We start from the raw sequence: 23,408 nt of genomic DNA, 5'->3' as shown, positions 1-23,408 counted from the left end.
ATCTAGATTTGTAAATGTACTTTGTAATGGGCTATTCACCTGATATTATTTTGGCCTGAAGTCTTCTGAAACTGAACACATAGTGAACCTAAATGTAATATATTTTCAGCTAATCACTCCTTAAATGTGATGGCAAATTTTCATGCTACTTTCATCAAGTAAAGAAAATCCCTGTTGATCTTACCAGAGATGCAGTGAACTTTTCACTCCCTTTGAGAAATGTTCTCTTTCTTCTGTAAAGCACAAATTTCCCCACCTAAAATGTCATGGATATTTGCACAACTACCATTGCTGACTCCATAACATAGAGTAGTGAGTGTAACAACCAGAGTAAGGACGTGTGTATATGCAAGGTTATCCGAATATTAAAAGAAAGGATTGTACATGGATTTGTGCAAGCACGGGTCAGTGTACATTCAACAGAAAATTGTGTGCGGAAGAGACATAGCCTGTCCCTGCTGCCTGCTCACAGTTTTTGTGTTTGACACCTTCCCAGGCAGCTAATCTATACAGAATTTTATTGGGATGACTGTTGTATATCTGTAACTGTTGTAACTCAGATGCAGTTGAATTGCAGACTTTCAGCTTTAATTCAGTGGGTTGAATAAAAAGATTGCATAAAAATGTGAGGAACTAAAGCCTTTTTTTTTTTTTTTTTTTACACAATCACTTCATTTCAGGGGCTCAAAAGTAATTGGTAAATTAAAAAGCTGAAAATAAAATGTTCATTTCTACAATCACTTCATTTCAGGGGCTCAAAAGTAATTGGTAAATTAAAAAGCTGAAAATAAAATGTTCATTTCTAATACTTGGTTGAAAACTCTTTGCTGGTAATGACAGTCTGTAGTCTTGAGCTCATGGACATCACCAGATGCTGGGTTTCCTCCTTTTTAATGCTCAGCCAGGCTTTTACTGCAGCGGCTTTCAGTTGCTGTTTGTTTGTGGGCCTTTCTGTCAGAAGTTTAGTCTTCAACAAGTTCAGATCAGGTGACTGACTTGGCCATTCAAGAATATTCCACTTCTTTGCTTTATTAAACTCCTGGGTTGCATTGGCTGTATGTTTTGGGTCATTCTCCATCTGTATTATGAAACACCTTCCAATCAATGTGACTGTATTTAGCTGGATTTGAGCAGACAGTATGTCTCTGAACACCTCAGAATTCATTCGGCTGCTTCTGTCTTGTGTCACATCATGGATAAACACTAGTGTCCCAGTGCCATGGCAGCCCATGCACGCCAAAGCCATCACACTGCCTCCGCCATGTTTTACAGATGATGTGGTATGCTTTGTATCATGAGCTGTAAATCATTTTGGTAAAGGTTGATCTTGGTTTCATCTGTCCAAAGAATGTTTTTCCAGAACTGTGCTGGCTTTTTTAGATGTGTTTTTTTTCTGGCAAAGTCCAGTCTAGCCTTTCTATTCTTGAGGCTTATGAGTGGCTTGCACCTTGCAGTGCACCCTCTGTATTTACTTTCATGCAGTCTTCTCTTTATGGTAGACTTGGATATCGATACGCCTACTTCCTGGAGAGTGTTGTTCACTTGGTTGGCTGTTGTGAAGGGGTTTCTCTTCACCATGGAAATGATTCTGCGATCATCCACCACTGTTGTTTTCCATGGACGTCGAGGTCTTTTGGCGTTGCTGAGTTCACCAATGCTTTGTTTCTTTCTCATGATGTACCAAACTGTAGATTTTGCCACTCCTAATATTGTAGCAATTTCTCTGATGGGTTTTTATGTTTTTGCAGCTTAATGATGGCTTGTTTCACCTGCATGGAGAGCTCCTTTGATCACATGTTGTCCACAGCAAAATCTTCCACATACAAGCACCTACCTTCACATCAACTCAATGCCTTTTATCTGCTTAATTTATAATGACATAACAAAAGATTTGCCCACACCAGCCCATGAAATAGCCTTTGAGTCAATAGTCCAATTACTTTTGAGCCCCTGAAATGAAGTGATTGTCTTAAAAAAAGGCTTCAGCTCCTCACGTTTTTATGCAATCTTTTTGTTCAACCCACATAATTACAACTGAAAGTCTGCAGTTCAACTGCATCTGAGTTGTTTCATTTAAAATTAATTGTGGTAATGTACAGAACCAAAATTAGAAAAAAGTTGTCTCTGTCCAAATATTTATGGAGTTAATTGTAGTTCACTCTATTTCTAGAGATTTTAGAAAGTGAGAATTCTTACTTGTTAGTTGCAACTACAGATCAGATTTACAGATTGTTAATCTAAGTTCACACCTGCTGGGGTTTAGTGTATGTCAGGTCAAAATAGACAAATGTAAACATATTGTGGTGAATCTCTGCAATATTTGCACACTTTCCAATGTTTCATCCCTCTAAAGCCCTATGACTTTTGGGAAATACATGTTGACCTTTTAAATGTACACTCTGCTTCTAAGTTATGTTGTGGGCTGACAACACAAATTGCTTTAGTGATTGTAGTGTTGTCAGGCCTGCCTGTTTACATTTGCCATCGATTTAGACCCACCATATTCTATACTCCATGACATAGAGATAAACCATTTTGTTCCCCCAAGTTAACAACTGCATTGGCAAGTTAGACCTTTTGAGAGAACACAGGGAGTGTGCACAAGACACTGGATATCTTTTTATTATATTAAAAAAACTTTTCTATGGTAAATTTAGCAGACCAAAACAGGCAGCAGAGTTGTGCATACACTTTTTATATGTAAAATCTGAGAGCGCTAAAAGATGGCAATAATAACTACTTGGCTTTCATCATGCCAAGTTCTGGTTGAAAGCTGGAATTCAGTCATTCTGTGCCCCTAAAACCTTGTAAAATGTAAACCTGTTAATTTGTAATAAAAGGTACTACTGTCATTTATAAAAGTTTAAAATGGTATTTTTTTTGTGCAGAGCTTGGAATGTTTGACATTTTATATCCATTTAGTATGCAGCTCAATTGGCTGTTATAGGTGAAGGATTTTTTTTAACTTTGGTGGCATTCGTAACATGCATTTTTTTCTGATTTATTCTGTCCTTCTGAATACTCTGCATAGAGATTTGTCTTATTAATGGTTGTTCTCTATATTATAATATGGCTTATTAAAGAAAATATAGACTGGGTTTGTCTATATTGGTTGCAGCTGAAAAGTTTGTAACACAATGATCTCATGCATCTGATGTATTTCTTTGTGATTTGTTTTTATCATTTGTAGCAGAGCATGAAGAAAGAAAAAGAAGGAGAAGAAAAGTGGAAACGTAGAGGACTTTCCAGCATCCTGGGACCTCCAAGGAGGCCTAGCCGACAAGATAGTAATGCCAGTATGTATGATTTATTGGATTGGCATTCAGCAGCTGAAAGTAGTATTTGTGGAAACAATGTCTGTATATATAGGGAGACACTTGTCGGAAAAAATTGATGAAGTTTGGAGTGGGCCCTTTATCGAATGCTCGATTCAGCAGGTTGCAGAAAGAGACAGAGCAATCCCTTGCATATGCCAGGAATGAATGAACTAGCGTATGCACTATCCAGAAATATTTTATGTAATTGTTTGATATTTGCTACAGTTTCTAGGGCTATGCAAATGCAAAAACACCCCAAGCACTTATCGACATCCTCATCCAGCAGTCCTGAGCCGGCAGAAGGCAGATTGCGTACAAGTGGAGGCTCCATGGATGGTCCTGATGGATCTTTTAATCTGTTTTCTCCGCCACCTAGTACAGGATCAGCGTATAACTCACCTGATGGTAGCCGGGAACAGGAAGGTGGTAAGAAGATATCCCCTCATTTTCTCCCCACAAATCTGTTTCTTCTAAAACTATGTTGTTCATTTTTTTTTTTTTTTTTTTTTTAGTTACAAAATTTGCCACAGATGGAGTTTATTCCACAGATTCCTGTGATGGAAGCTCACGGACCTCTGGTTCTCTGTTTGATTTCCCTTCTTCCCCATTAGACCTATTGCAGGAAGAGAATAAAGAGACAGATCGGTGAGCATTCATGCTGGTTTGCAATAGTGGACTTTTTAAAACATTGTACCTTTTGTGTTTTACTTTTTCTTCTAGCCAATATCAAAAATTCTCTTTCTCTAGCTGTAATCTCTTGATAGAAGTACAAGTCATCCCTTGACAATTTTTGTTATAATGCAGTTTATGAAATATAACTGAGCAGCAAAGACTAGCTAATAAATCATCCAGTCACAAAACAAACATTTTTATTAGTTGCACTGTGCTTCTCATGGGATGACTTGCACTTGGTTCCAGAGAACATAAATCAGTAGAAAGTTCCAACTAGGTGGAAAACTATTCACATCTCCATATCACTCCTTGAGGTGTTCATCCATTGTACAGCATAGTAATGTTCTTGCAGAATATCCATTTTTGGCCCTTTTAAAGCACCACATAGCAATGACTTTTCAATCATTATTGGTTGCCATCAGCTATATACTTTATTGCTTTGTACTTTAAAATGAGGGCATGCTTTCAACAAGATTATAATACCAGTATGGAACAAAAGAGCAATAAAAGCAGAAATAAAATGCTATATATGATACAGCAGCCATGATATTAAAAAAAAAAAAATCTTTGTAAGATTTCATTGTAATGCGCACAGCACAAAACATTTTTTAAAAAACTTACAACATGCTTTAAATACCACTTCTGAAAAAAAGACAAAGAATAGGGAATAGTCCCTACTGGGGACATGCTACTTTTAGTTAAATCTAGTCACATCCTGGTATACTGGGAAAAATCACCTCAACTCTGACCTAGACAACAATGCAAAACCTGACAAGGGTTCCAACTCCAGTACAATAGAATAAATGTCCGTACTTCCACCTTCAGAAGAAACGGACAAATGCAAACAAATTGTAGGCCATCACTGGATAACCTTTCTTATTACCAGCAAGCCATTTTTTTTTACTAGTGTCACAAGGGAATGGACTTTTTACCAGCTCTTCTGTGCAAAAGACTTTGTTTTTCTAGCAATTTTTTTGTATTTCTCCCTGATTCTTTCTGATCCTGCTGAACTTGTTGTTGTTGCAACATCTTGGAGGTGACTCTTGTGCACTGTGTTCCTTGTTTGGCATTGTCCACTTCTGGCATTAGTTAGTTGCAAACAACTTGCTAGGTCCAGAAGCATTGATATTGCCTCTGCACTTTTCCGGTATCTAAACACTCCGTGAATATGCAGTTCCAAACCTAGCACCAAGAACTACCTCAAATTAAGTCTTTAGGTGCCTTTTCAAATTCCCTGCTTGTCCGCAGTGGTGGGGGGCAGTGCTTATGAACTTGTGTGCTAATGCCTTTTGCTGGATACATTTTCTCTGCTCTTTTTCCTTCCATTGCACATCAAGCAAGCATTCTCCTGTTGCTGCTTCTGCTATCAGATGTTGATATTTCCGTGCTTACCATAGTAGCTGGAGCTCTAAGTTGCATTACTGCTGCAAAGCCCTCTGTCATGAAGGTGACAGTGTCTGTACTGAGGAATTATGGTACCTTTTTTTTTTATATGCAATTTTCATTGAGCACTTCCTTATCTGCAAGTATAACCTTACCTGTTGAGCCCAATGTTTGTCTTGACAGTTCAGGACTGGGAGACTAGACTTGTCTTTCCCTTTATTCTTTAACCCTTTTCTTTGACATGACCTATTTGTTATCGTAAAGCAGAAGAGGCAATGTCCCTTCTGCAAGAATCCTTTCTACCTGCCCGATCGCTCCTTGGAACTGTCAAAAAAGCTGAGTTGCCAGGATACACAGCAATCCCAACTTTCCCCACTTTGCTTGGACTAAATAAACTCATGCAAACCTGTGTTTTGAGTTATGTCATCCTAACTAGGATGGCCGAAGATCACATGGAGGAGTAAAAGAAGATGCTTGAGCTTTGCAACAGTTTCGGGACAGGTAAGTATTGAGGGTTTTGTTCCACGGTAGGGCCTTTATATTGGGTTTCTTCCTTTGGTTCTCATTTTGTGTTTAAAAAAGTATTTTATTGTTCTTGAAGTCCGATTCCTCTGTATGTGATGATCATGCTCTAGTTTTTATTTAAATTGAATGGTGGCCTGCAATTATTTTGTGAATGTCAATATTCAGTTCTGAAGTATATGTTGCAGTATAGCCCCAAAGTATCAGATTTCTATGTCCTTGATGGTATATTTTACAAATAATCCTCCTATTGGTTTTTGGGACTTTTCTAGGGTTTCAATGAAGAAAGAAATTTCTCCAATTGCAGAGCAATATAACCCTGACAGAAGTTCTAACCCTTCCCATTCTGTTAAAACTTTGTAACATATGATGCATATAGAACAATTACTTTTAAGGACCTGTTGTAACTCTTTTCTCATTATTAGGGGGAGTGAACTGGGAACACCAAAAGCTTCCCGAAAGTGAGTACCTTGTCTTTTTGTCAGGTTCTTGCATAATAATAAATGCCATTGAAATATACAGCGTTGGGTAGGTGTTAAAGTAATTAGTTGCTTTTAGTCCTGCCAGTTAGTATTCTGTGGAGGTCACGGATAACTCTTTCCCACTCAGATGTTTTTATGTATTGTATCATTCCAGGAGGTGTCAAATGACCAATTAAAATACCTTTGCAATTTTGGGATAACTGATGGTTGTGTAGAGGTTCACACAGGGTCATTACACGTTCTTAAAGGCATTGTAGTACTTGGGTAGCAGAGTTTTTTTATCATGTTGGATTTCCCATGGGGTTGGTGCTGATTTATTACTTTTTTTGTGATGCAAAGACCGATGTGGATATCAGTGCCTAATTCTCATATTATTACATTTTTTTTTGTACTGCATATCATTTGCAGTTACATCAGTGCAATGTCTCCAAAAGTTGCAGTAAAAGCTTGTATGCTAATCACCTCTACACTCTTGTAGATTGGACAGTCTGGGTCTTGGTGAAACTCAAAGTGAAGATGAACTGTATGATTTTGACCGGGAGATGGATCCTCCGAACTGGCAGCAACTTGTTAGCAGAGAGATTCTACAGGGTCTGAAACCACATGAGATTAAACAGCAAGAGGTCATAAATGGTAAGAGGAAATTTGTAAGCAACAAATCATGCGGGCATACTGTAAAGTACTGGACAGCCAAAGCAAGAATTTTTAGAATCTATCCCTTTTAGGACAATAGTAATGTATTTTTACAACCCAGTCTACTGTCTTCTGACTTTGAAAACATTGAGTCTGTAGACATTTTTTCTGGAAAGGGAATTTGTGAGTTCGTAAGTAGGCTCCAGCAGTATCCCATTGTTGTAAAGTGCATCTCCCATTTGTAAATAAGACCGCACATAAAACCTATTGCCTTGAAAGCCATTTTTATAAGAAGCACATAATCTGTATGCTTTTCTCTGTCTAAAGCTGCAATAATAGAGTTAAATTGATGGTCTGATTAGTGCTGCTCCTGACAGCTTGTTGGTAAGGAGTATATAAAAAGACTAGTAAAAAAGGGTTATTTGCTCCTATGTGCCCAGATGGCACTTGTGGCTAACACTTACCTCAGTAGTTCTTTTATAATGACCTCTTGTTTCACAGTAAAAGTTACATCAGTGGTTAAAAAGCATCAATGTCATTATCCCCTCAGGGTGTCCATCTTCTCCTGGCCTTTGCCTTTCATTACCATTAATGCTTATTGAGTGCAAAGGTTTTGTTTTTTATGACGCGTTGCGTGGTCTGGGACTAATTGCAGAGAGTTAACAAAAAAGGAAGTTAACCAGGACTCATTTCCTGCATAATACTCCCCTAGAGCACATTGTATGCAGCATCATGACTCAAAAGCAGCCAAAGTGATTCTTCTGCTGCAGCTTCGTTCAGAAAAAGAGGACTCCATCCTCTGGAGAATGCTCAGTATGTGTAGCGGCATCCTTCTTAAGGTTTGTAGATTTCACAGCTTAGAGAGAATCTATTCATAAAAAAGAGTAGCGTGACCATTTCTTTATTGCAAAATTGTTCCATGAGTTTTAAAAATTTGAAATATATGGAAAAGAAACACAAAAAGGCACATAGTACCCAAATCAACTTTGTCACATCCAATGAAAGGTTCAGGAGTAAATGGCACTTACCAGCAGAAATGTTGCTATACTTCAAGAAGATTCATACTGGCTGGTGTTTCCCCCCTGCCTTGGATTTTAGGCAAGTAAAGGAGAGGAGTTACAGATACACTAAGACATTTAGGCATTTCCCTTTTTTCCCCCAATTACCAATTCTTAATGTTTATCTTTTCACATTTCAATTAACCTACAACAGAGTTTAAAAAAACAGACATTTCCACAGTAATTTCAAATTCACCCTTTTTTATTTTTTTTATTTTTTCCCCTCCCCTTCCTCTTCACACCTTGACAAGGTGCAATTAGGTAAAATGCTGCACCAAATCATGCTATACACAAGGTCTGCAGATGTCATTGGGCAGTTGTAGAAAATTAGAATGAGACGTCTCTTGTACCAATGGGCACAACACAAAAAAGATAAATCAGGATATACTGAGGGGATTAATGGATTTATTGAAGACTTTAGGACAAAGTTAACTACATAAAGAGTTCATCATTAAAAAACAAAAAAGAACTTGCCCTTAAAACTTGGTTACCAATTTGGGCCAATCACAAGACATCAGGATTGTCACATGGATAAAGAAAAGTGTGACATGTTCACACAAATCCAGAAGTGTCAGCCCCTTCACTTTACTGTGAGGCTAAAAGCTCAAATTATGTTATCTAGATTCAGATTTGATTGATGTTAAAATTTGTTCTTATAAATAGATTACTTTACTGACATACACAATTTAGCAGCTGTGATATTATAATTGTATATTATTTTTACAGTTTTTTGTTCTGATGCATCTCACATTAACATAACCTGATAGAAATGACAGCATATTGTGAATATGTATATAGGTTGACACGTAGACTTAGTTCTCACCCAGTGTATGTATTCTCTAAAACATGTGAATCCATGAAGAATGGTTCATCTGGTAAATGTATTGGGGTTTGACCATCGAGCATTGGTGAATGACTTTGGTCTAACTGAAAAGCTGATATTTGGTTATATATGCTATATATATAGGCTGCTAAAACCACTAAATTATAACCAACTGATATTCTGTGTCACACAATCTTTTTTTGATACCCTTAGAAGTGCTGTGATTTTGCTGTCCCCATTTAAAACATCCTGCTAATTGATTGCAGCATATAGAAATATGAACGTTCCTGTAGGTGCATGGTCACCTACCCTTTTTTCCCTAGGATTTAGTCCAGATCAGCTTTGATTAGCTGAATAAAGGATTTACCTGAAATAGTTGAATCTACCATGTGTGGATGATGGTTGGAGACAAATTTAAGGCTTCCTAGTTAACCTCAAAGCTGTGGGTTCTGTGTTTAAATTCCTTGGGAATATTACATTTTTTTTTTTAACTGTATAGGGTTTGTAAAACAGAAAACAATTCTGGTATACATCCAATTGCAGAGATAATAATTCAAAGCATGAGCATATGATATGTGTTATTACCAATGTGCCATGACCCATTTCACTCAAAGGTTCTTTCCCATGAGTGTGTGCTTGCAGAATGTATTGTGAGTATGTTTCATCTACAGGAGCAGTCATCCAGTTCAGTACTTTTTAGGTTGGGTTAAATGGGTGGCCATTATGCAGTGAGAACATTCTTTGTTATTTTATTGGACTCAGTACATGTATGAGTAATATTTTGTTTCTTTTTATTTAACAGAACTGTTCTATACAGAGACGGCACATGTGAGGACACTAAACGTCCTTAACCAGGTCTTCCACCAAAGAGTAAAACGTGAGAACATATTATCAGCCGCTGAAACAAGAAGTGTGTTTTCCAATCTAGAGGAGATCCTACAACTTCATGGTGAGTTCAGCAGAAATATTAATAATGGGACTTAATAATGACCTGGCATGTGACTCTAAGATCCAGAGGTTTGTGTCATTCCAATTTCATTAAACACCGGTACAGGAAATGCATAGACTTTTATAAATGTTTTTGGGATATACAGTGCATTTATGGCATTATTAACTTAATCTAAATTGAACATTTATTTTTAAACAAACAGTAAGTATGTGAATTTCTTTCTTTGACTCCCTGTAATCTCCTCCATGTTCTTAACCAAGCTATACCAAGTTCTACAGCGGAGGCAGATAACTTGGTTGTTTTTTAGTGGTTCCTAGATCACAGAACTGGCAATACAGAAATTACATATCTTTAACACTTTCCTTGTATGTATAAAGCTCTTGATTTAACTGCTTGTTTGAAATTGCCATTTAATGACAATGGTGCACTGGCACCTATATAATACATGTGACAGAAATGATTGTCAGCTATTATTTAAATCTACCTAATGCCTGTTGACGTCCCTTCTCACTTCTTTCAGTGGGGCTAAAGGAGCAGATGAAAGCAGTCAGAAAACGTTATGGAACCTCTGTCATTGAACAGATTGGAGATGATGTTCTAAGCTGGGTAAGGCTCATCAGTGCCGCTCTCCCTGTCTGCTCATTTCTATGCATGCCTGCATCTTGGAAAATTTTCTTACAGAATGTTTTTGTACTTACAGTTCTGCGGACCAGAGGAAGAGAGGCTAAAGCAAGCAGTTGCTACCTTTTGTAGTAATCAGCCTTTTGCCTTGGAGATGATAAAGTCCCGGCAGAAGAAAGACCCCAAATTTTTTACGTTTGTACAGGTCAGTGCAATTTCTAGCTTTTGTTTTGCTTTCATTACTCCCTGGCCTGCAGTTTGCCTTTACATTGTGAATGTGAATATTGTGGTAACTAGGTAGGCTTAAATATTGCCAACACACATTCCCCAATAACTAAACTAATTAAATAACATAGAAAAGTAAAATACAGAGAGAGATTCCATAAGGGAAACCATAATCTCGAAAGGCCAGGTGAACCCGGCATGTGCCAAGCCTATAGGTAATAATAGATTATTAGGAGAGGAAAGTGACAAAAGAAGGCTTTTTTAAGTGGCACTCTATTGTTAGAGATTAAGAGCAATTAATTCCTTCATTTATCAGTACATAAAATTCAGACAAATGCATCAAAACATACTTGAGTGTAGTCATAAATGGTAATCCATAATTAAAAGTTGCTATTATAGTTAATTTGCTATTAGTATACTTTTGATTGTGAATAGAGGCATAGGTCTTCTTACGTGATGCGTTTCACCTAGAAAGGCTTCCTCGGGATTTGGAGAACTGAATAGCAAAGGTTCAGATTAAAGTCTCAATGTAATCAATTCAATAAAAACAGGTAAAGTTGATTTTGTGAGTCAACTGCATTGCGTTCAAAGGAGTTATTTTTGTTTCATGATAATATTCTATGGTGATAAGTCCAACACTGGAAGAAATGGTTCAAAGAAAACCCCAGTTGAAATAATATGATGGACTTTCCTAGATGTGATATAATAGCATTTATTCCAAAGAACTGTCTGATTAGGTGTCGCAATCTATTCTATCAAGATGTTGGGTTGGATGACTAGGTATGAAATAGTTGCTATTTAACAGAGTAAATGGAATTGTTAGAATGTGATATAAGGGCAGCCTTATAGCAGCCCGCCAGCACAATCTTTTCTAGGCGAAACATGTCGGGAAAGGAGACCTATGCCTATAATAGCAAATTAAGTTAAGTTGGAACTTTTTAATATGGCTTATCATTATTATTATTATTATTATACAGTATTTATATAGCGCCATCATATTACGCAGCGCTGTACAAAGTCCATAGTCGTGTCACTAACTGTCCCTCAAAGGAGCTCACAATCTAATGTCCCTACCATAGTCATATGTGATTAATGTAGTCTAAGGTCAATTGTTAGGGAGAAGCCAATTAACCTAACTGCATGCTTTTGGGATGTGGGAGGAAACCGGAGTACCCGGAGGAAACCCACGCAGACACGGGGAGAACCTGCAAACTCCATGCAGATAAATGTCCTGGGGGATCGAACCTGGGACCTAGCGCTGCAAAGGCCAGAGTGCTAACCCCTGAGCCACCGTGCTGCCCGGCTTACCATTTGTGACAACATCCTTGTATGTTTTGATGCATTTGTCTGAATTTTATGTATTGATAAATGAATAAAGTAAAAAACTGCTTTTAACAGCTGACAATAGAGTGCCACCTAAAAGGCCTTTTTTTTGTCACTTTCCTCTTCTAATAATCTACCATAGAAAAGTATCTATTAGTAAATAACAGTGATAGCTTCATATTCTCTTTTAGGATCATTTGCGCCAGTTCCAATCTCTCCATATCATCACTCTGAATAACACTGCTTATGTAGGGATCAAGCAATGAAAATGCCCTTCTTGAATTGTCCTGAATACAATCATAGGATCCCATATAGGATTTGTGAGAAGTTTCTTCACATGCATATGGCAGAGGCTTTGATGATATTTTGCTTTCACATGGTTTTATTGTAAATGCTGCTTAGTAAGATTTATTTGATAGGCTTTCCACTTTAGGATAGGGTTTGCAAAACTTCTACATTTTTGCCTTCTTGCTGTGGTTTAAAATTAATCAAATATTATAAAAACTACTAATATTAATAATAAAAACTACCAATCAGCTCTTGTGAATCCACTGTCCAGCACCTCGAAGTGCATCACTACATGGACCTGCCTGCCTTTCATAAAACCATTGTTTTCTGCAGGATTCTGAGGTCAGACACCCCAGGCAATCAGCAGCATGAGGATGGGGGCATTTTGAAGGTGGAAAATCTCTTTGGGTGATATTAATGCAACATGGCATTAAATTAGTACACATAAACCACCTAATTTATGGCTGTGCCATAATCGATGTGAGATTACCTGACCTGTGTGTAGCCTCAGTAACATGAGTGATATGCTGCTCATAAAGTGTAACTGCAGTAACATGAGTTGTTCTTGCTATGTGCTTTCTCACAGAAGTAGTTTGTAATGATGTTTGAAATAAATTGATGGTGCATGTAATCAGTCTTGTTAACAATGATAAATGTGTACTTGCAGGAAGCAGAGAGTAATCCTCTGTGCCGGCGCTTGCAGCTAAAGGACATTATCCCTACTGAGATGCAGAGACTCACTAAATATCCCTTACTTTTGGACAATATTGCCAAGTATTCTGGTAGGTTCCTATATTTGTATGCTCTTATAAGTTTGTTTTGAATACATATATATTTGTTCAAAGAAGAATATTTGGTTAATGCATGTACTTTCAGTTTGGTTCCTTCTGTGTGCACATTTGTGCATTTATTAGCATGTTTTTTAAGTCTCTTTCTTATGTGTGCATGAGATCCAGTAATTTTAGTTAACAGCCCCCTTTAGATCAGCAAATTTTCAGTGTCAGTCCCAACTACAGAGCAAGATGATCGAGGACCATTTCCCTTATGTAGCACATTCTGGTCAGAGCCCTGGTGTCTCATAGCTGTACTGTGGTGAAGGGATAAGCAGTTGTTATAGCAGTAAGTGATTGTACGGTCATGGGATCATTACCTGGTACACCTCAGGACATGGTCAGGATGTTCCCTGATGAAAGCCCATACGGCCAGTGGCCTAGTAGCCATTTCTATTTACTCATCCAAAGAATAGGAATGTTTTCTGCATAAAGGAAAAATAAAGTGGTATGATATTAATGTTTCCCCTCCAAGGGGGACATATATACACCCACAGATATGACATAGCCATACACAAAATTCTAAAATCTAAACTTTTACATACATTTAGAATTGCAAATTATTTATGTTCTATATTATATTATTATGTTAATATTTGGTAGCTAACTTTTTAGACTAGGTTGTCTTTTAGAAGTTGCTTACCTTTTGCATACCTGTTAATTGTAGTTGCTTGATATGCTCGGCTTAAAGTTTAGGGTGTACGTGTTTGTTTTATTTTAACCTGAAATAGTTTATTTTGAACAAAAAAGACAAATCTACTAATGAGTTCTAATCTTGACTATTGTTAAAAAAAATTTATGAATTTATGATGCCACTGTAATTTGTTTAGACTTTTTAAATGCATGATTATATAAAAATAAAAAAAAAGCACTGAAGTATTATATTTCAAGGCCATCTGGCTTATGTAATATTTCATGTCTGTGCTGAAATGATTAATCTTGCTGTGTTTCCAGGGTCCAATGAAATTAGTGCTCTGTAAATGAAAATGAATCATTAATGTTTGCTTACAATTTTTTTACTTTCTTTAGTGTTTGCATGGTAGAGTTTAATTAGTGTAGAAAAAACTCATCTTTTTCTTACTGATGATTCATCTGTTATCTAGTACAGGAACAGGGAATTGTACACAGGGATGGTTTCTAATAAAAGCTGCTGGTTAACCAGCTGAAACAGTAACACTTGAACTTCAACAAAAGAACTCCTAAAGTATATTTGGTAACTTGTTCAGATCCCAATTGTGTTCCTTGTGATTTTAAAATTAGACCAACCAGAAGAAAAGAAAAAAGTGAAAAAGGCTGCGGACCATTGTCGGAGGATTTTGAATTATGTCAACCAAGCTGTACGAGAAGCTGAGAACAAGCAGGTGAGCATCAATTTTATGGTTATCCTTAGTTGTTAATAACAATCAAATCGAAAGTTTATAGATAATTAGTTAAATTAGTTTGTAAATTTATAATTTTAACCCCGCCTAAATTTGCCATCCAGGTTCCAGTTTGAGTGCAGGAGACCAGTAATTCAGTGCTGCAGAGATGTCCATATAAGCTATTCCCCTTTTAGCGACAATACTTTTTTAAACCTCTATTCGGGGTTCCACAGTTTACCACCCCATCACTGGAAAAACAAATAAAGTGTCAGCTCACACGCAGTGTGATGGAAACCAAAATAAAAGGACATCTATTGTAAGCCAAAGAATAAAAAAAGAACTATGCACATAAGCACTGTATTAATGCAGTTTTAGTTGTGTAAAAAAAGAGCATTGTGGAGTAGATAGGAGGAGCCTGGAGAGCAGTTTTAAATATATCTAAGCGCTTGTTTACTCTGTCTGACTTGCAGTTATAAATTTTGGCGTTTATCCTTTATTGGCAGATTTGGTTAATAGGGTTTGTGTTCTCTGTTGTTAAATATAAATATTGAAAGGAAAGGATTAGGTTAAAACTTTGTAATGTGTTATCTTTGCAGAGGTTAGAAGATTACCAACGAAGACTTGACTTGTCCTACCTGAAACTAGGAGAGTATCCTATGATTGATGAGCTGAAAGTAAGTGGAATATTTTAAAACATCTATATAACAGTTTTTTTTTTTATTTTTAGCTCTCTATATATATCTATTTATGCTACTACCTTTTGCCTTCAGATAATTTTTGCTATCCAAATGTTGTGAGCCTTTAAGTTATTTATTGTGGTATTCGTTAAAGAAATCTTTCTCCAGATCAAAAGGATTTTTGGCAGGAATAATTTGTTTGATCTATTTTTTTTTTAAATACAAACATGCCCAATCGTATAGCTTTTGAGTGTTAGATTGTTTGTGCCCCAGCCAGAGCCGCAAAACACGTCACCGGATCTGAGCCTGCTATGGGAGAGTGGGCGGGTTGTGTCACTGCACACAACCCCGCCCACTCTCCCATCACAGGCCCAGATCTGTGAGTGAGTGGGCGGGGTTATGCCATCATGACGTCACGGTCAGGGGCATCATGATGGCATCACTCCGCCCACTCTACCATCAACCCGGCCCCTCTGGCAAATTTTTTATCAGATTGTGGCCCCTGACTTAAAAAGTTTGCCCACCCCTGGGTTATACCCACATCCCCCAGTGGACTTCAGGAAAAGAATTTTTTGGCAAAACCTCCTTTTTCAAACCCTGTGTTTGAAAACATTTATGAACAATAACTAATACACACAAAGTACAATACTTTGTGAATGGGACAGCCCATATTTAATTGGAAACCTATAAACCTGCAGATAGCTAATTTGTAACATTTAGAGCAGACTCTTTTCTATTTAGTTAAAATTAAAAAAAAATTTAGACATTAGAGATCATTATTGCTGCTGGGTTCTTGAAGCATTTCATTGCTGTCATTCATTGTAATAGTTGTTCTGGTCTACCTATTACTACCTATAATTAGATTCATGTACATACAAGCAATATCTTTTTATGCTAATAATTCCGTCTCAAAGCACTAAGTGATTTCTTCCTGTCAACCTGTCTACTTAATCTGCCTTTTGACTTTGATGTTGCACTTCTTGCCCATGCACAGTGATGCTGACTTCATGTTTATTTGCAGAATCTGGATTTGACAAAAAGGAAGATGTTTCATGAGGGTCCTTTGGCTTGGAAGGTGAATCGAGACAAGATCATAGGTGAGTAGAATCCATTGATAGTCCTGCATATTCAGCAAGCGTTAAGTGAATGTTTGTTTGTACTGACACCCTTTTGATGTCAAAATACAATGTCCATGTAGAAAAAAATCTTCAGTAGATCTAAATAAATGTCATTATCTCTTTATACAAGCTTCTTGTTTCCTCTTTACAGATTTGTATACACTGTTGTTGGAAGATATTCTGGTTTTGCTTCAGAAACAAGACGATAAATTGATCCTTAGATGTCACAGTAAGATTTTGGCAACCACCTCAGACAGCAAACACATTTTCAGTCCCATCATCAAACTTAACACTGTGCTAGTTCGACAAGTGGCAACAGGTCAGTCAATTTCAAAAATAGCAAAATAGCAGTGGTGGCTGTACAACAGCAGTATTAGAGTTTCTGCGTTAAGGGGCATCATTTTCAAATGCATTTGAATAGCTATTCAGACACAACTGCATGCCTTGGCAAACACTCCATTCTAATAAAAAAAGTATGCCTTTTGCTTTGCCTGCAGTTCAAACAACCAACACAAACCAGCCGTAGTCTCTAAACTGCCATGTATACTGCTTGGTGAAAGTCAACAGGATACATTCCAGGTGCACACTGTCAGACACAGGACAACTTATCCTTAGGGTACTACTGGTTTTGGTTTTCATTTTTTTTTTCCCAACTGAATTTTTGCAGGACAAGTATATGAAACACACCTGCATTCAGATCATTGGGCACGATGATCTGTAGCCAGGTTTGCAGATCCAATACAGGTAGTCCCCGAGTTAAGGATATCCGACATACAGACATAATAATATGTTAAGAAAAACATCTGTCCTAATTGCATTTATTAAAATAATTTACCTGTTCCGACTTACATACAAATTCAACTTAAGAACAAACCTTCAGTCCCCATCTCGTCCCCATCTCGTACCCAGGGGACTGTAAGCCAGGGGACTACCTGTAATCAGAGGTTCTTGAGGCCTGGATGCCCAGGTCAAATTTAAATACACAGGTTTTTATGTTCACAGGTTATGGCTGCTAGTTTTACCATAAAACATTATTAGTATTATTGTATGCTTAGTTGTGGACATGTGTTGAGGAATGTTCTTAGAGAGATTGCAAGCAGGAAGGGGCTGAAACTTGTTGGTCTAGGCCTTGTTTTGGATTTATCATTTTGCAATTTTAGTAATAGTGTGGCTTTAGCTCTCCCTACATGACATTGACATTGGTTTAAAATGCAGAACAGGAAAAAAATATAATATTCTGAAACCATTTTTTTTACTGGTTCCAATAACTTGGTGTTTTCAGAATAGGACTTTTCTGATCTTCTGTCTGTTTGATAGGACAGTCCAAACCCCTGAAATCAGCTTTCACACTTTATTCGGTTAATGTGCATCCACCTACATTGGCGGAAACTTTCTGATTATCCATTGGCTTGAATTTCCTTGGAGAGTTTGCAAGTAACTGGAGTGTTAAATTTCATTTCAGAATGATGTAGCAGCGGGTACAGAAGCAAAGCTTGTCTATTACTCATTAGGATCTTGGCTGGTTGTTCCCTCATGCAGTACAAATGATTACAAAACACAAAATATACATGTTTATCAGCAAAGACCATATGGTAGCGGTACCTTATACTAGGGTATATTTATGTAGCTGTATCAGGGTCCATCCATTGTTTCTCTGTACTGTAATTTTCAGTAGACTAACACCCAAATGTTTTCCTTCGTGTGTTGCAGTGCATGTTTTGTTTTGTTTTGTTGTTTTTTTCCTGTACATTCAGTATGCTTTTCTTTTTTCATAGATAACAAGGCCCTCTTTGTCATTTCAATGTCTGAAAATGGGGCACAAATTTACGAGCTCATCGCCAGCACCGTCTCTGAGAAAAATGTGTATGTGTTTACAGCTCTTAATTTATCAGCCAGTAATCATGATAAAATATAATGTAATGGTGCCCACACACATTTTTGTATAATACTTTTATATTCAGGTGGTTTTAGTATGCCTTTTGGTTTGTGATAAAAACAATTATTTTTAACACTTTGTTTGGTTGTCTTTTTAAAAATATTAAAATATGCAATAAAAAGGACATAAGGGAATGGGTTCAGAAGCTTCTGATCGATTGATTATCAACCTTTTTTTATGTGAATATTTAATACATTGCAGAATTACTCCCAGAGCATTCAGACAGTGGAGCAGAGTAACTTGCTTTGCGGATTCCTTTGTCTAAAGGAAACTTCACACTAGGCCATTTGATAAGGGATGAACACTTCCTTCGCATGAGCACACTTGTAAAGTAATCATTCTATTGACTTTGTGTATCTGCTGGCTGGATGGAGGACTACATAATATCCAGCATTAGGAAAAATTCCTGACTATACAAAAAAAAAAAAGTGCTGCAAAGTCACTACAAATCTTCTCCAGATTCACACATTGAGATTCAATATCGTTTAGTTTATATACACATAAACGGGTAGATAAAATAAAATTATTACTTACTAGAGTTGATCACTGCACAGGGTAAATTGTGATCTGCAGATTGCATTTAACAATACAGACAGTATTGATCACAGCATATTAGATAGACTTATTGGTGAACATTTATTTGAAGCAGACAAATTTATGCAGCAATGTGTGCTGAAATTTAGCAGCCAACAGATAGTTTTAAGAATTATGGGAACATATGTTTCTATTGCTAATGACTAAAAGGCTAAAAATAATCAAGCTACTGGCAGAAATTTTAAATAAAGTAGATTAATATATTAATATGGCTGCCCTGGTACAATATGTATGCATGCATATCATTTTGCAAAACAAGAGTTGACTTCTTTGTGAATAATACCAAAATATGGAGATATTGCTTGCTTTAAATAGTGTAAACCTTTGAAAAGGTTAGCTGAATAGATTATCGCCTGAGAAGAGTCATTATGGGGATCACCTTCTCCAACTGCACTAGGGGGTCGAGAATGAATGGGAGTGCAAAGCCTCCTGGGTTACTTACGTCAGGCATCCCGGGAGGCTCTTGGGCGCTTCTGCGCATGCAGTTTTTATTTTTTAAGTGTTTCTAATTGCATCACAAATAACTGGCTTTTTTATTGATAAGGAATACTACTGTACAAAAATATTGTTTACCTGTAAATTAGACTGCCTGCACTTTATTAGGGATTTAATTTTTGTTGTTTAGTTGACCTTAAATTATGTCATTTTACATACTGACTAAGGTTATGATCAGACTGGCAGTGACTGCTTTCTCATTCCAGCGAATCACTTTTTGGGGGACGCTGCAAGTGTCTTTTTTTACCTGCAGCCCCAGTAAATAAAATGGGAGACAATAGGCTGGTAGGTACCACTCACTGCCACCCACAGTCAAGTCTACAGACGCAGTACCAGTACTACTGTACAAGTGACAGAGCAGCTAATGAGGTTTCAGCTGTAGGGAACTGTGTGAGACCTTCTAAACCTCCTGCAGGTCTGAACCTACCCTAAGCATGTATGGTGTAAATCTGTGTGATGCAGATAATTTGGGTATTGCATTTTCAAGTTAGGAACGCTATTGCGGAATGTGAGATAGAACAGCAATAATTTATTTCTCTCTTGTTTCTTGCACAGTTGGCAGGACCTAATAACAAGGATGGCGGCTGCATGTAAAGGGGAGGATCACAGACCTGCAATTCCTCTAGATCAACCTGGAATTACAAATGAGTAAGTGTGAGCAATGGAAGCTTAGATTCAGGAGCATTTGTGGCAGGAAAACTTTGATTGGAAAGTCAAAATCTCCAAAAAATTGCAAAGCAAAAAGTGTAATAAATTAGTGTAAAAAGTGTGCCAAAACCACAGAAAGCTACCTCCTATGTTACAGAGACCATGGAAGGTGTTGTGTAGTTGTAACACATTTCCGGTCTTGGTGTGACAACACTGCGTCTTCAAAGATATAATACTACGAATAACCGTTGTCATCTTAGCATAGAAGGATTGTTTATGGTCAGAATCCCAAGGTGGAAATAAGGGTAAAACTCGTAAAGAAAAGAAATGGAGCCATATTAAAGGGCTGTTGAACTGCAATGTATTACATTTTTTGCTTTTAGAGTTAGATACTTTTTAGGGGCCATAATTTGAGCTTCTTTTCTTTAAATTGTAGGGCATGGAAGGAGACTTTTATAAGGAAAGTGTGGCTTTCTTTCTATGATTTCCAGACTCTCTCATTGACCTAACTGATCATTACTTCATGGGCAGATTCCATGTAGAAGTTGGCATATTGGTATATCCTTGCAGTACCTGCAGCAGATTGCCTTTTCTTTCTGCATGTTGTATGCTGAGGATTTGGCACATCATTTTCTGGCACAAAGATTTAGACTATCAATTTGGGGTTTTTCTTGTGTAAATTTCATTGGCATGTTCCTTCAGCTAATATATATTGCCAAAAAATTGTCTTTATGTTCATTTTTTCACAATTTGTGGGTCCTCTTGTCATGTTATCAACTAGTCACAATTTTCAGTTTGGAACCACAGATACCTGCAGACCTGAGGCCAGAAAAAGCAGCTGTTGTCATACACACCTCATCATTTACATGCACTTGAAGCACCCTCAGAATTATTTTTTCTATATTATGGTTACTTCATAAATAGATCCTTTAGCTCTAACATGTTTTTTTTCTTTTTATAAAATAATCTCTTGAATTAAGGGCTAATTTTTATATAGGAAAAGCACAGCTGCTATTACTGCGATGCTAACCTTTTTCCTGGTGCTGTCCACCGAAATATTTTCCACCTCTAGCCTTATAAAGTGAGTGACAACCAATGTCAATCAGCCAGGGAGACTGAGGGGATCCTATGATTGCAAGGTGTCATGGGCCTGATTTGTTAAAGCTCTCTAAGGCTGGAGAAAATGCACTTTCATCAGTTAAGCTGGGTGATCAAGCAAACCTGAAATAGATCTGGTCCAGGATTGAAAACATTTACTAACAAATAGCTAATGACCTTTAGGAAATCTATTTCAGGTTTGCTTGATCGCCCAGATTTACTGATAAGTGTGTCTTCCCCAGACTTGGAGAACTTTGTTAGAACAGCTCCATTATAACTTTGCAGAAAATGGCACTGATGTTACTGCTCAGCACTGGTCTGTGCTTTGATATGCCCAGTTCAGAAGAGAAAGTGGAGTGGAAGAGGACCCTTCTTTTAACCATCCTTAGGACATCTGGCAAAGATTAGTATTTCAAAAATGCAATAATAGAGAGAAAACTGCAGTTGAATTTTAAGCAAGCAAATGCAGCCCACGTATTTTATTACACTGCTGTCATTTATCCCTCCATTAACAATATACGTCTCAAGCCAATGACAAAATGAAAATATGGTCATCGAGTTATTGAAAACAAGTTGTGGTCATAAAAGGTTTTAGCAGCATCCTCATCAGGGTCTGGCTTTTCTGTATAGGGACCCAGGTGATTAGCAGTAATAGAAAGAATCTCTTCTGAGTTGGCTCCTTATCTCTTATTTGGTTTCCATTCCATTCACCAACAGCCCCCAGTGCAGCCGCACAAGCTCTACACATTGAAGCATCCAAGTATTCTTCAGTGTTTGTTCTGACACTTCTTTCCAAAGCAAAATAAAAGAGGAGCCAGCAAAAACATGAGGCTAAAAATGTTACTCAGGCAGCACAGATGGGTGGGTAATTTAAGGCCAGCCATAGACAGCACAATTTTGACAAGTGTTTCATCAAAAGCCTTGTAAATCTGTGAACAATAGGAATGGGTCTGCAATTTTTTAGGCAACTTTTATGATTTTGAGCGTAGATATATTTTGGAGTTAACAGCTCTGCGTGCTAAAGATGATTTGTACTGATAATATTTTCCTTAAAATTGTCTGTGAAAAAGGAACAAGGTAGAAGATCATTGCGATGAATATCTATCGTTTTATCAGCAGTCCCTGTTTTCTGCCTAGAATGCTGCAGTTTTGTTTTGTGTTGTGTGATTATTCAAAGAATATTCATTGAATCCTCATAAAACCTTTTGTAAGTCTTGCCTGTCCTTTTTCATCACCTTGAGCCATGGTGACCCCATTCTGTTATATTTTTTTTTCTTTTTGAACCGTATACTTTTTTTTAAACTTGTATTAAAAAGCTGGAGAGAAAAAGGTATTGAAAAATAAAATGACACAATGTGGTTTTGCACACTGAGAATATTTTGTTGTCTTTTGTTTTCAGAGAGGAACATGAAAATGGAGAGAAACAGAAAGTGGAGCATGAACATCAAGGACAAGATGTGCCTAATTCAGGTAAGATTAGAGAGTTCAGTGTGGATCATTCAGGATAGAATTTCATTGCTGGGTTGTGATAGATTCTTTGTCTTAGGGAAAGTGGTACAATATGAGTAAATGGTTTCCTAAATGTTCCTTCCTACTCCTTTAACGTGGTCCCTGAACTTTAAATGCACTGTTTATTAGGTAAAACTTAGATGTCGTCAGTGTATTACATATTCCTCTCCTAGTGTCCATTGTGTTTTGTTTGATGCAGCGTTTACATGTAAGGAGGGATGGGGAGTGGTAATAAGTGGGCCTTGTTTTTTAATGCAAAATCCTCTTTACGGACCATTTCTTTTTCCTAAGACTAACATAAAACAACAGGCAAAAATAGTAAAACTTGGGGTGACATATGGAAACCGATTAGATTACATTTTAATTCACAGATTGATAAAGCCTACACTTTTTTTATTTGCTTTTGACATTATTGATCATGTTCTGCTTTGTACTAGGGTATTTGTTTTGTCTTGTTTTGTTCTTTTTTTGTTTTGTTTTTATTTAAACAGCTATATTACTATTAGACTGAAATAAGATAAGGATTAACTTTTTCTCATTTAAAACTGGACTCTAGGCAAACCTCTACATGGTATTTCTGTCAGTTTATTCTTATAATTTGCTAAACCTTGCTGGGTTTATTTCCTGACTTTACTGTAGGTAAGGAATAGAGCTAGGTCACTGTCCTACTCTAATAAAGCAGCAACAGACTTTTTGTTTTGTTTTTTTGCTTCTGTTTCTGCGCTTTTTTTTTCTTCTTACTCTCTCTCTTCCCCTCCCTCTCTTTCTCTTTCTCTGTCTCCCCCTCCCTCTCTCTTTCTCTGTCTTTCTTTTCTCTCTCTCTCCCCCCCCCCTCTCTCTTTCTCT

General features: G+C 37.2%; 1 protein-coding gene across 4 annotated transcripts in view; it reads left to right on the top strand.

Moving 5' to 3' along the window:
• Positions 1 to 23,408, top strand: part of ARHGEF12 (Rho guanine nucleotide exchange factor 12) — an 89,735-nt gene that overhangs the window by 57,729 nt on the left and 8,598 nt on the right. For all 4 annotated transcript variants that reach the window (XM_072427143.1, XM_072427141.1, XM_072427139.1 and 1 more), the window contains 16 exons: positions 3,191 to 3,296; positions 3,543 to 3,743; positions 3,830 to 3,962; positions 6,320 to 6,355; positions 6,855 to 7,009; positions 9,693 to 9,839; positions 10,360 to 10,445; positions 10,540 to 10,665; positions 12,964 to 13,078; positions 14,387 to 14,487; positions 15,084 to 15,161; positions 16,186 to 16,261; positions 16,434 to 16,601; positions 18,058 to 18,145; positions 19,863 to 19,955; positions 22,453 to 22,523. In XM_072427143.1, the coding sequence (XP_072283244.1) occupies positions 3,191 to 3,296; positions 3,543 to 3,743; positions 3,830 to 3,962; positions 6,320 to 6,355; positions 6,855 to 7,009; positions 9,693 to 9,839; positions 10,360 to 10,445; positions 10,540 to 10,665; positions 12,964 to 13,078; positions 14,387 to 14,487; positions 15,084 to 15,161; positions 16,186 to 16,261; positions 16,434 to 16,601; positions 18,058 to 18,145; positions 19,863 to 19,955; positions 22,453 to 22,523 (1,780 nt within the window). The remainder of the gene's footprint in view (positions 1 to 3,190; positions 3,297 to 3,542; positions 3,744 to 3,829; positions 3,963 to 6,319; positions 6,356 to 6,854; positions 7,010 to 9,692; positions 9,840 to 10,359; positions 10,446 to 10,539; positions 10,666 to 12,963; positions 13,079 to 14,386; positions 14,488 to 15,083; positions 15,162 to 16,185; positions 16,262 to 16,433; positions 16,602 to 18,057; positions 18,146 to 19,862; positions 19,956 to 22,452; positions 22,524 to 23,408) is intronic.

Source organism: Pyxicephalus adspersus, chromosome 11 (assembly GCF_032062135.1).
Source record: "Pyxicephalus adspersus chromosome 11, UCB_Pads_2.0, whole genome shotgun sequence".
NCBI lineage: Eukaryota > Metazoa > Chordata > Amphibia > Anura > Pyxicephalidae > Pyxicephalus > Pyxicephalus adspersus.
This window is presented reverse-complemented; position numbering and strand designations above follow the sequence as displayed.